At 37.9% G+C, this 13,141-nt stretch overlaps 1 protein-coding gene across 1 annotated transcript in view; it reads left to right on the top strand.

Annotated features, from left to right (window-relative positions):
* The window catches only part of fra10ac1 (FRA10A associated CGG repeat 1), a 30,719-nt gene that overhangs the window by 859 nt on the left and 16,719 nt on the right, over positions 1-13,141 (top strand). The window contains exons 2-6 of the mRNA XM_068002464.1: positions 862-941; positions 2,014-2,109; positions 5,166-5,211; positions 9,381-9,457; positions 11,519-11,602. Coding sequence (XP_067858565.1) covers positions 862-941; positions 2,014-2,109; positions 5,166-5,211; positions 9,381-9,457; positions 11,519-11,602 — 383 coding nt within the window. The remainder of the gene's footprint in view (positions 1-861; positions 942-2,013; positions 2,110-5,165; positions 5,212-9,380; positions 9,458-11,518; positions 11,603-13,141) is intronic.

Genomic DNA, 13,141 nt, shown 5'->3' with positions numbered 1-13,141 from the left:
ACAGCAACAGTTTTTATAAAATGTTTGGCAAACACTATGTGTATGGGAAAGTCATGTCAAATTGCATTGCAATAATGTAATTGAGTTGAAAATGATACGTCTATTCTCTCGCCAGAAACTTAAACAGTGGGGTCTATCTTGACTCGCTGAAATCGGTGTTAACTGGGTGGCAATGGCTTCAAAATGGGGTCGCTATAATTACCAGTTGCTTAACATCGATGCTCTCCCTGCTGCCACTTTTACAGGGGCCCACCGCTGGGTCGCCGATGCACTTGCCTGTTGCAGACAATAGGCCCTTTTTAATGTGCAAATTGGTGTCCTATGGTGTACATAGGATCTCTATTGCCATTTTAGGAGTTTCACTGGCGATGCTGGGCCTGAAAAGGCAAGTTTCAAATTATTTTTGTATGGCCAGGAGAAATTGAAGGCCCCACAAAAATAATCTGGGCGGCTGCTGCTGCTACTGAGCACTCTCACCCCCGCGATCGTGACAGTAACTTTGATTCTAATTTATAGACAAGATATTATGCAAAATAAGTAATTTTCATATCTGGAACATTGTAATGCTATAACTTATTCAGATTTGATTCATTGTGAAGTTGTGTGTTTTTTGAACAGCTAATGCATGTTTTTAACTTTGTTATTGTAATTTTATTTCAGATAGTTTGAGGATATATCTAATTTGGTATTAATGGGTTGTGGTGATGGGAGTTATGAGTCACAAGTAATAATGGGCAAAGCTTTGAAACTTCAATGCACATAATAAACAGAGCCCTAAAAGCAGATGGAAGATGTGAAGTTAAATTACACCACACCACACCACATCTTTGTTCAAATGTTATTGCTTTCTTTTGTCAACAGGAGCATGGTCTTGGGGGCTATGATTCAGAATTCAGTGAGGATGAAAATGAAGCAGAGACATCTAACTGTAAAAGTCAAAGGTCTGTTACCATTGCTTTTTGACCAAAAATACCTAATCATAAGAAAGAGATTTTCCAAGAGTGTTTATTTGTTTTTTTTAAACTCGTTTTAATAAGTTAATTCATTATCAGTGATTGAATACTTCAGTTGTAAGCCTCAGGATTTTATTTTCAATTGAGAACATAGCTTTTGATTATAAAATACCCCCTCAAGATTTAACTTGACTGTTTTATATTGAAGATGTTCCCTTGATCCCAAAATGATGGCTTGAACATAACTGAATTATAACATGCAAAAGAACCATAGCAGTTTATAACATCTTTTCTGAGAGAAAATCCCTTTTTGGCACAGGGCTGGGATTGGGGGAAAAAAGAGGGAGATGTATCATGTTCATGAGGGATATGACAGTTATTCTATAGAATTTAAATCTTCACCTGAAAATTGAGAGTTTTACTATAATGGTAAAAAGTGTAATTTTCAAGAGGTTCCCTTTTGGAAGTTTTTGATTTTGTTGCACCATATACAATATATGTTTGTTGAAATTAGTCAAGTACCCATACTTTTATAAGTGTAACCTCAAAGATTTCAACATCTTACCAAGGGTTTCAATGCATCAAGCTCTGGATATCTCATAATGCATTCATCTTTTAGAATTGCTACAGTCAATATTTGATATTTATTTATACAACAGCATCGTGCATGTATATAGCGCCTTTAACATATTTAAACATCCCAAGGCGCTTCACAGGAATGTTATCACACAAAATTTGACACCTCGTTCTGTAAAATAAGTGATTTCTCAGCCAGAATACTATTTGAGACCCTGAAATTTGTTGTGCCTTAATTATCTAGAGGAAGAGTGATTTTAAGCTTTACACGTTTAGCTCTGTTGCGCCATTTTATAATGCTACAGATATGAACAAAGTAGTGCTTGAGGTATGTTTCTCTCCAAATCTTACTGAAGATTTGTAGTAACCAAGTTTATTATTGAGAATGTTGATTGTAATTTGTTGAGTTTCATTCCATCTGTGCTTTATCATCGTTCAATGTACTATATTAAGAAGTTTGACATATTTGCTGTTTGAATTCTAGGGCAAGTAAAGATGCTGCACTACTTACAAAACCATTCCAAAAGGAAAAATATGCCCGGTTGGCTCACAAGCAAGTTGCAGCTCATGAATGGGACAGGTAAAAATATTTTTGGAATTTTGAAAAAAAAATATAGATAGATTAATATATGCTTTCATTTTGAAAGTTTATTTCTGAAGTTTAGGACTTACAGACTTTAGGACTTGAACACATAATCTAGCTGACACTTCAGTGCTGCATTGTTGGAGGTAACCTCTTTTGGTCTCTCTCTGCCTGTTCAGGTATGATCCTGTGGCATTTTATCAATGAACATAAGAACAGGAGTAGGTCATTCAGTCCCTTGAATCTGTTCCGCCATTCAGTGAGATCATGGCTGATCTGTATCCTAACTCCATTTACCCGCCTTGGCTCCATATCCCTTAATACCCCAGGCTAGCAAAAACCTATCAATCTCAGATTTTAAATTATTAATTGAGCTAGCAACTACTGCTTTTTGTGGGAGAGAATTCCACACTTCTACCACCCTTTGCATGAAGGAGTGTTTTCTAACTTCTTTCCTGAAAGGCCTGGCTCTGATTTTAAGGTTATGTACCCTTGTCCTAGACTTCCCCACCAGTGGAAAATGTTTCTCTCTATCTACCCTATCAATTCCTTTCAAAATCCTAAAAACCTCATTCAAATCACCCCTTAACCTTTCATATTCCAGGGAATGCAAGCCTAGTTTTTGTAATCTCTCCTCATAATTTAATCCTAGGAGCCCTGGTAATATTCTAGTGAATCTGTGCTGCACTCTCTCCAAAGCCAGTATATCCTTTCTACAGTGTGGTGCCCAGAACTGTACACAGTACTCCAGATGTGGTCTAACAAGGGCTTTGTTTAACTGTAGCAAAACTTTCTCCCCTTTATATTCTAGCCCTCTAGATATAAAGGCTAACATTCCAACAGCCTTTTTGATTATTTTTTTTATACCTGACCATTTAGTGATCTGTGTACATGGTTCCTAAATCTCTGTGGAACTCCATTGTTCCTAGCTTTTCACCATTTTAAAAAATGCTCGGTTCTATCCTTTTTTTGGTCCAAAACAGATGACCTCACACATACCTGCTTTGAAATCCATCTGCCACAGTTTTGCCCGCTCACTTAATCTATCAATGTCTCTTTGTAATTTATGCTCCCATCTACACTACTTACTATGCCACCAATCTTTGGGTCATCAGCAAACTTGGATATGCTGCTCTCTATTATGTTATCTAAGTCATTAATAAATATAGTGAATAGTTGAGCCCCCGGCACAGATCCTTGTGCGACACCACTAGTCACTTCCTTCCAATTCGAGTACATACCCAATGTCCCTACTCTTTGTCTTCTACCGCCTAACCAATCTCCTGACCAGGTCAATAATTTGCCTTCAGTTCCATGAGCTTTAATTTCAGTTAACAATCTCTTGTGTGGAACCTTATCGAATGCCTTCTGGAAGTCCACATAAACTACATCCATAGACATTCCCCTGTCTACTACTATAGTTACTTACTCAAAATTCAATTAGGTTCGTTAGACATGACCTACTCTTTACAAATCTATGTTGGCTGTCTCTAATCAGCTCAAATTTCTCAAGTGCTCAGTCACCCTGTTCTTAATTATAGATTCCAATAACTTCCTCAAAACAGATATTAGACTAACAGGTCTATAATTTTCTGGTTTCTCGCACTCACCTTTCTTAAATAATGGAGTTACATTTGCAATTTTCCAATCTAAAGGGCCAATTCCTGAATCGAGAGAGCTTTGGAAGATTACTACAACAACTCACATTTATATAGCGCCTTTGACGTCGTGAAACGTCCCAAGGAGCTTCACAGGAGCATTGTCAAACAAAATTTGACACCGAGCCACATCAGGAGATATTAGGACAGGTGACCACAAGCTTGGTCAAAGAGGTAGATTTTAAGGAACGTCTTAAAGGAGGAGAGAGAAGTAGAGAGGCAGAAAGGTTTAGGGAGGGAATTCCAGAGCTGAAGGCACAGCTGCCAAGGGTGGAGCAATTAAAATCGACGATGTGCATGAGGCAAGAATTGGAGGAATGCAGAGATCTCAGAGGGTTGTAGGGCTGAAGGAGGTTACAGAGATAGGGAGAGGCGAGGCCATGGAGGGATTTGAAAACAAGGATGCGAATTTTAAAATGGAGGCGTTCCCGGACTGGGAGCCAATGTAGGTCAGCGAGCACAGGTGATGGGAGAACGGGAATTGCTGCGAGTTATGATACGGGCAACAGAGTTTTGGATGAGCTCAAGCTTATGGAGGGTGGAAGATGGGAGGCCAGCCAGGACAGCATTGGAATAGTCCAGTCTGGAGGTAACAAAGGCATGGATGAGGGTTTCAGCAGCAGATAAGCTGAGACGGGCGGAGCTGGAAGTAGGCAGTCTTGGTGATGGAGCGGCTATGTGGTCGGAAGCTCATCTCAGTCAAAAGGAGGCCAAGGTTGCGAATGGTCTGGTTCAGCCTCAAGACAGTAGCCAGGGAGAGGGTTGGAGTCGGTGGCTAGGGAACCGAGTTTGCGGTGGAGACCAAAGACAATGGCTTCAGTCTTCCCAATATTTGGTTGGACACAAAGTAATTATTCAACAAGTCTGCCATTTTCTTGTTTTCATTTTAAAGGGCCCACATTGCCCTTGACTACCCTTTTCCTTCTAATATAATAGTAAAAACTTTTTCAAAGCAAAATACTGTGGATGCTGGAAATCTCAAATTAAAACAGAAAATGCTGGAGAAGCTCAGCAAGTGAGGCGGCATCTGTGGAGAAAGTATTCCCTTCACCTGTAGTATCTATATCACTGTTTGTGACCTGAAGTCTGCTCTTATCCTTTTTTATCTTTAAACTATCATTTTTACTATTGTTTCTGATTCAGCAGGGAGTTCCTCCTGTGTCTTGCCCAATATTCATTCCTCAACCAGCATCACTAAAACAAATGAACTCATGCTGTTGTGAGTCCTTGCTGAGCACAAATTGGCTGCCACATTTGGCTACAAAACAGCAGTGACTACACTTCAAAAGTAATTTATTGACTGTGAAGAGCTTTGGGATGTCCTGAGAACATGAAAGGCGCTATATAAACACATGTTTTCTTTCTGTAATTTGTAATATTTTACTTGTTTAACAGGGAAGAAGCAAGAAACCGGCGTTTCCATCTTATTGCCATGGATGCTGTATCCTTGAAATCAGAAGTAATTTGTTGGAATACAAGGAGGAGTATGAAGGGAAACAGCTTAAGTAGGAGTCATACCCTCGACAGAAAACTTAACAAAAATATATTGATCTAAGATATATTTCTATAAACACAGACATTTACTTAGAACATATATCTGTTCAAAAATACAATTGCAATTGTAATTAGACTACTGGTGCTATAAAAATAGTAAGACCTGGCCAAAAATCAGCTTGTGAAATAGATATGCAACTGCTTCAATGCATTTTATTTTGAGAAACGACAGTAAAAGATCAAGGCCTTATTGCAGGACACTGACAGAGTTGAAAATAGTAGAGATAATGAGGCAAATCAGGAAGTAATGAAATTTGATGATGTCAAGCTTGAGTTTTTCAAAGCCCAAAGATTGTGGGTTGAAGGAAACATCTATGAGAGATAAAGGGGTCAGAAATTACTCCCGAAATAATGGAGGAGCTCAACAGCACTCTCCGTTTTTAGTGACTAATTGGAGGAGCAAGTTCTTGCGTTTGCACGTGCACAGTAAAACGTGGGAATCGTGAACTTGCTCCTACTGGTTCACTGGCGATTTGACATATTCGAATTAAAGGGTCATCGCACGCTGCAATCAGAGAAATCAAACAAGTACGCCACCAAACAAGTACGCTTAAAAATACCAGGTCTAAACTAAGTTTTAAAACGTGGTTAGTCTTAAATTTTAAAAATGTGGAGTCTCCTATTGCTCCTTATTGAAATAGTTTTTAGTCATTAAAAAATAAAAAATTAAGTTTTTCCCTTCTGTCTCTTTAATTCAATTATTTATTTGGCTTTTTATTAAATAAATTTAATATTTTTATTTACAATGACATCCAGAATACTAACTTTAAATGAGTGAAGTCTGCTTGCCTGCTTGAGCAATGCAGCCTGAATCTGTGGGCGTGACTTCTCTTCCTGACAGATTTTGTGGGTGTGTCTTCTATTCTCATAGACTGTTCCATGCGCTGCATTAGGGTTAGGATCCATGCGCATCAACTTATGCTGCTCAGAGGCTGAGTTGATACCGCACAATTTTTTAAAAGTTCGAAATCAAGCATTTCAACGCCACAGAGCCCGCAGTAAGTATTTTCATTAATTTAATTTGCAGGAGCTGTGGTGAGTGTTGCCACACCACTCTGTGTGATTTCTGGCCCAAGGAGTTTCATAGTTTTGAGGTCCTGGAAAAGAATACGTTAAAGAAGGAAACTTTGATTTCAACATAGTGGGGATGTGGGGAAGATAAACAGCATGTAGGATAGCATCTTTTCATCTTAGAAGGAACAAAAGAAGAATGTTCAGAGACTCATTGAACGACCATAGTAGTATTGATAAGACAAGAAAGATGGTGGGAGAGTAGAGATGAGCAATTGCCTGTCAGTTGACCAGTTTTTTCTTGTCATGTCCAGGCATGCATGAGAGGTGCCAGAATAATTGTCACAGTTAAGAGAGTATTATTCAAGTCTTGGATGTACTTGGGCTGTATAGAGAGTCAAGAGTTGCTGAGGGTGAAAAGAGGCACTTGACATAAAGGAGGAAACTGAGCACGTTGGAGGCAGCTTTAGCAATGGAAGAGATGTAGGAGTCCCATTTAAGGTCAGCGGAGGTTAAGAATGTCAATAAATGAATAAGGCAAAGAGTGGACTCATCAAGGATAAGAGGTGGTAGCTGTTGGTTAGACTTATGTAAGATATGCAGAACCTGTATATTTGAAGAATTGAAATAAGTAATGCTACGTTTCCCCATTGAAGACCATGGAAAAGATTAGGATTTGCAATCCTGGGATCTCTGCCAATTTTATGGACCCAAGCTCTTGGGATTTGCAGCTTCCGATGCCAAGACTTTGAGATTCTAGAAGTGAAGCAATGTACGGAACAAAGTTCATTAAAGGAGAAACAACTGCACTTTGAATTTCCTTATATGAAGTGACATTGCTACTGTTGGCGATCTTTTCACCCAACAGCAACATTTAGTGCAGATTTGGTGTGTAAAATTGAAGTGAAGAAGATAATAAAAGTACATAGAATACAGATATTTAAAAGATTGGTGATGGCTCTGCTCTCTTTGAAGAATGCAATTCAGGAGGAATATGCCACTTTAAGGAAAAAGAGTTGACTGCTATCCTTATATAATTGAGTAAAGAGAAAATATGCCAACAAATCTTGAAGATCAGTGATGGTTCTACTTATGGAAAAGAACAACAGTTATCCATACTAATCTTGTTGATAACTACTTTGAAGACTGCATCATATGTTGCAACGATAAAGCGCATAACTGATGAAAATATTTTTCAAGCAACACTTGGACATGTGATTGCAAGAGATGGTTTGCCATTACGGTTGTTTTGTTCCTCACCTGACCTTCCAGCAGTGTTACAAATGAAAGATTAATTTTGCAAAAGTCAGTGCGCATTATGAAGATAATTGCGAATGGATCTTTTGTAATGATTGATATACTGGCTCACGGGAAAAGGTGGCACATTCATCCTGAATTAGGGAGAATGGACCTCAACACAAACTGGAAGATATATGAAACACAGAAGATATATGAATGTTAATGGTACTGTGCAACCAAAAAAGTATCCAGCTGCTTGAAGTGAGGCTCAAATCATTTGGCCTCTGTCAAATGGCATTGTATGCATCACAATTGACAGTTGCAGTATGATGGTAAAAGTTGGTAGACTTCTCAAAGTTAAACAGCAACTCAGGCGCATGTAATGCAACTTGTAGTGCTAGACATATTGTACAACAGCAACAAAGCTGGTAGCCCCCATCCCCATTTCATTCCTAAGTTGTTCGATGAGTCCAACTCCAAAGCTGTAGATGATCAAGCCGAATGGGACAGCGGTGACAGCAATCATTGTAAATGCGATGAGGATCAGTATACCAGTGTTGAAGAAGTTGAGAGGGCCTCAACGACACTTTTGTTGCAACTTTTATGACATAACCATTTTGGTACGTGATGATATTCATTCTCATTAAAAGGATGAGAAATGTTGTCAACTTTCCTGTGGAAAATGACATGCTTCAGAGATATGCTACGAAGAAACATAAACGGGAACTCGTATTAGTTCAAAGAATGTTATTGATCTGAAATGTCATTTCAACATGGTCCTTATTTCTGAAGCAATTAATCAGATAGTGGCTGCATCTCAACTAATCAAATTGGCTGTAAAAGTTCTACAGTGTAGAGATGTCAACCATCTCACAGCTGATGCTGCCATGAAGGTTATAGATAGTTACTTGGATGCCCTGAATACGCCTATAGTCAAAGTCCTTGCTTTGGTTATAAGAAACAGGATAGTGGAGCGCTGGTTTAATAATTTAAGTGAAACACTGCAAGAACCCGGAGGTAGTTTTTCAGACATAGATGTAGATATTTTTCTTAATGCCTGCACTTGTTAGCATGGGAAAATTGTTGGAACAGTTGATGGAAAACTGTTGTCCTTGTGACTTTGAATCTCTCTCTGGGACAACAACACTTCCAGATACTTCAGCTGCAACAAAACCAATGTCGGTGAGTCTGATGGAAATCGCAGACACAGGAGGTGAATCTGGCAATACAGACATCTGTTTCACAATCACTTGCCTCTGCATGCACGACAATAACAATCTGGCATTGGTGGAGTGAGAGATATAACTTTTTGCCGCAAGGTTTGGGCAGGCATGGTGATCTTAGCTACAAATATTGTGTAATTGTCTCCTGTACACAATGGCAATTCTACAGATCAAATGAGTATTTTCAGCAGCGAGAATAATTTCTATAAAACGCTGTTTTCGATTTGGCGATGAGACACTTGAAACTCTGTTATCTGAGGAGCTTTTATACTGCTTCATAGTAAACAGCTGTAGATACCCTGCTTTCTATTTGCTGGTTTTAATGATAGATTGTTAAAATTTGAAAATTATTGTGTACTAGATGTATTACCCAGTGGTTGTGTGTGGTGGTATTATACTTCTTGATAAGGTGCCAGCCTTGGCTCAGTGGTAGCATTTTCACCTCTGAGTCAGAAGGTTGTGGGATCAACATCCAGTGCTCCATTCTTGTTGCTGTGTGTTGCATTCTAATTACAGAAGTAATACTGTGTGTCTTTTGGTGCCATCTGCAGAATTGTGGCATTTTCCTTAACTTTTTTCCAAGTATGCAAGACACAAGAAATACATCAATGATTATTTGCTATATTATGGTGGCTCGAAAGAAGACTTAAAGAGATCAGCGTAAGTAATCAACTATGAAGCAACTCAGTAATTAATTCATACAGGATAATGCTCAATCTGCAATGTGTTCCTTGGTATCGACAGGCCGAGATAATATTATCAACTGTGAGAGTAATGCTCAAGCTGTTTATCAACATCATTTCAACTCCCTAAATGTGTTACTACCTTAGAATACATTTCATTTTTAAAAATATTTGTACAAACTTGACTCTGGCCCAGAATTTGCTGTAGCTGGTCAACGACCGGCGCCCGCATTTAGTTAGACTTGCTCTTGCCTGTTTAACCTCCATGATATTTTGCGTCGCAAGTTGCTGGAAGTGCGAGATGGAAACGGCGTGGCACCCTCTACAAGGCATCTGGGACCTGAGTGAACAGGGCAAGCAACTGTGTATCTTTATAACCAATCAGATTGAAGAATTGTGAAATTAACAGTGCAAGGACTGAGAAGAACGTGTAAGTTAGAATGGTGAGTTCAACGTAAAATCAGGTACAGAAAGCAAAATAAAGAGAGGGAAAGAAAGATTAGATTAAGAGGGAGAAAAAAAGAGACAAAGAATTTAAAAAAAAATTTTTTTTTTAAATCCATAACAACTACTAAAACCTGAAGGATTGAGACTCCACAATTGTAATAGTTAATTTTCAGTGCCAGAGCGGTTGACAGAACATAAGAAATAGAAGCAGGAGTAGGCCAAGCTGGCAGTAATTAACACTTGTCACATCATTAAAAAGGTACTTACACTTGAAATGGACAAGACTTAACTTTTTGTGATGAGTTTAGTTCATATCAACTGTGCAAATACAGCAACTTCACGCCTTTGAATGCATTTGAATGCTGAGGCAGACAGCGACATGCCATTTTCTCAAAGCTAATGGTGGAGTGGCTCATCTTGGACTGCAACTTCTGGATTTCCGCGTTTAACCGTGCACCTGCCCTCACCTGAAGTTGCTGTGCAATTTGCACATAAATAACGGTGATCGCCATTAGCCTCACCGTTATTTTGACAGCAAATTCTGGGCCACTATTTAGCACTGTTTTACTATTGGCTCTTTGCTGCTGGAGATGTCATTGCAGACTGCATAGAAGAGTTATTTGAACAGCCATCATATCAAGAATAATTTCACTGTGTTACAGGGAATATATTATTATGCATAACCTAAAGTTGTAGAAAACTCTTATTTAGGTTTGAATTACAAGCATTACCAGCACTAGTTGGCTAAATATTTGGCTTAGTAAAATGCAAATTGGTACTTTGTAAAAATGTATTAAAAATTTAAGTGATATTATTGTTACTGTATACCTTTCAGTAATCAATCTGTAAAGAAATACAGAACATTACAAATAAAAAGAATGTTCAGAATCCTTTATCAGAGCTTGAAATTAAAATCTACTGAATAGTAAATATATCCACTGGTCTGCAGCAAAAACAACTAGATCACCAGCAAATTAAAATGTTTTTTTAAAAAAAGTCATGTATGTATAATGCTGTAGACTGTTTGTTTATTAGTAATATAAAACTGTGTATTCGACCTGGATGAAAGAAAATTACTGAGGAAAAACGAAGACATTATTATATGTAAACCTTGATGTCAATTACACCAGTCTGTGCAACCAAAGTATTAAAATAAAAACCTCACCAAAGCAGTTTGTTGGGTGTAGTGCTGCTTCAGCTCAACATCTGTTTACTATTATTGGATCACTAAAGGACAATATTCTAATTGAATCTTGTCTTTAAATTTGCAGCCTAAGAAGAACACTATGGAAGTGTAAATTTCAAACTTCAACACTTGACAGTTAGTTAATATTACCAGTGAGGTAAAATGTACAAAACTTTAGCTGGCATTGTCTTGTAAAGACTTGTGATTGTACCAGAAATTGTGCAGGGCTCCATTTGACTTGTGTTGCTCAACAAAAGAACCAGTTTCTCTGCTACATTGCTGCTCCAATTCTTGGCCTTGATTTAATGTACCAGTGCTATTTTTGAACCCCGCAACATGCTTTATTTTGTTTTTGCATTTTAAGTCTCCATGATTACTGAGTCCACTGAACATTTTTGTTGGCAGGATAAATGATAAAACAGACCTGGATGTGATAAAAGAAAACCATAGGTTCTTATGGACAGAAGACGATGAGGCTGATATGACTTGGTAATCAGTGCTTTTTACCAAATGCTTAAGGATAGTTTTTGTCCTTTAATCTTTTACATTTACTGTTTTAGTTACAGCTTACACTCTGCAGAAAACATAAGCTTGGGCTAGTAAAGAGTAAAGGGAAAAAATAATACTTTGTACCATTTTTGCTTAAATTGTATCTCTGTTCAATATCTTTCAACTTTTTCGTGAAACTCTTAAAAAGATGTTAGTAATAATTGTCAGGTGTGTCTATTTAATAGCATACTGTTTAGTTCCTTGATGTTGACCCTTGTAAGGAGTATTAATTACCATTGTGTTTAAAAATCTTATTATGAAGTCATGTAGAGATCTAAATCAAAATAATGGAATTTTTAATCGTTTAACAAGACTTGAAATACTGTTCCATCAGTTCTAGCATCACTACAAGAGCTGTTGGGCAGTTCTGCTGCCGGTAACTGGAATTGTAGTCTACTGATTTCTTCAACAAGCTCCTAGCACACAATGCAGACTTGACAGTAGTAGAAAAACACCGCACTGATTGACCACATGTTTCATGCTAAACTATGAATGGTTTATAAATCAGGAATTAAAATTGAGCAGCATGGTACCCAACTTTCATTGGTACCTTTTAAACTGTTTTCTGAGTTCAACATAACATTATTTTGAGATTCTCAATTTTTAAACTAAGTCTTTTGATGAGGTTTTACATAAATGTATGCCATGACTGTGCCTTGCCTTAATGACCTGGAAATATAATGGATCTGAATTAACTGTAGACTTGGCCAGCGGCGTCTTGTATTTACCACATCCTAAAGAGGCCTCCAAGAATAGAGTTGGTAATCAAGTCAGCTTCAAAGCCACATTGGAGTAGCTTGAACATGGTATCGTCTGATTGAATAATGGTCCACATCTCTTTTAGGCCTTGTATGCCTGATTAAAGGCCTTGACATTTCCTGGGAAGAGAATTCTGCACCAACTTCTTTGCAAATCAAACACCAAGCCTGTGACCCGCAGAGATTATTTTTTGATGGCTCAGCCGTTAAAATGACGATTGCGTCTCCAAACTCACATTCTCTAACCCCTGTTTGCTGTCTACAAAATAAAATAATCCTTTCATTTAAAGGTAAACAATTTTACAACACCAAGTTATAGTCCAACAAATTTATTTTAAATTCCACAAGCTTTCGGAGGCTTCCTCCTTCGTCACCTGATTGTCAACCCTAGTCCATCACCGGCATCTCCACTTCATTTAAAGGAACCACAATTTGATTAGCTATAATTCAAAAGCCATTGGGGCAATCAACATTTTTCACAAGTAGGAGAGAATGTCTGTTGCCATTAATGTGTAAGACAGAATTGTGTGTATTCAGTCAAGCTACACACACACACACTCTTCTAGAAAACACTTAACAGAAAGCAGGTTAAATTTATCAATTTTTATCCCAGCTAAAATTTTAATAAAAAGATATAACATAGAAATGTTATCATTTGAAACAGGATGGATCCCCATTTTCATCACACTGGGATCTGGTAATATTCAGGGATGGAGGGGCT

Source organism: Heptranchias perlo, chromosome 21 (assembly GCF_035084215.1).
Source record: "Heptranchias perlo isolate sHepPer1 chromosome 21, sHepPer1.hap1, whole genome shotgun sequence".
Classification (NCBI taxonomy): Eukaryota; Metazoa; Chordata; class Chondrichthyes; order Hexanchiformes; family Hexanchidae; genus Heptranchias; species Heptranchias perlo.
Note: the sequence above shows the minus strand (reverse complement) of the source record. Positions and strands in the feature narration are given on the sequence as shown.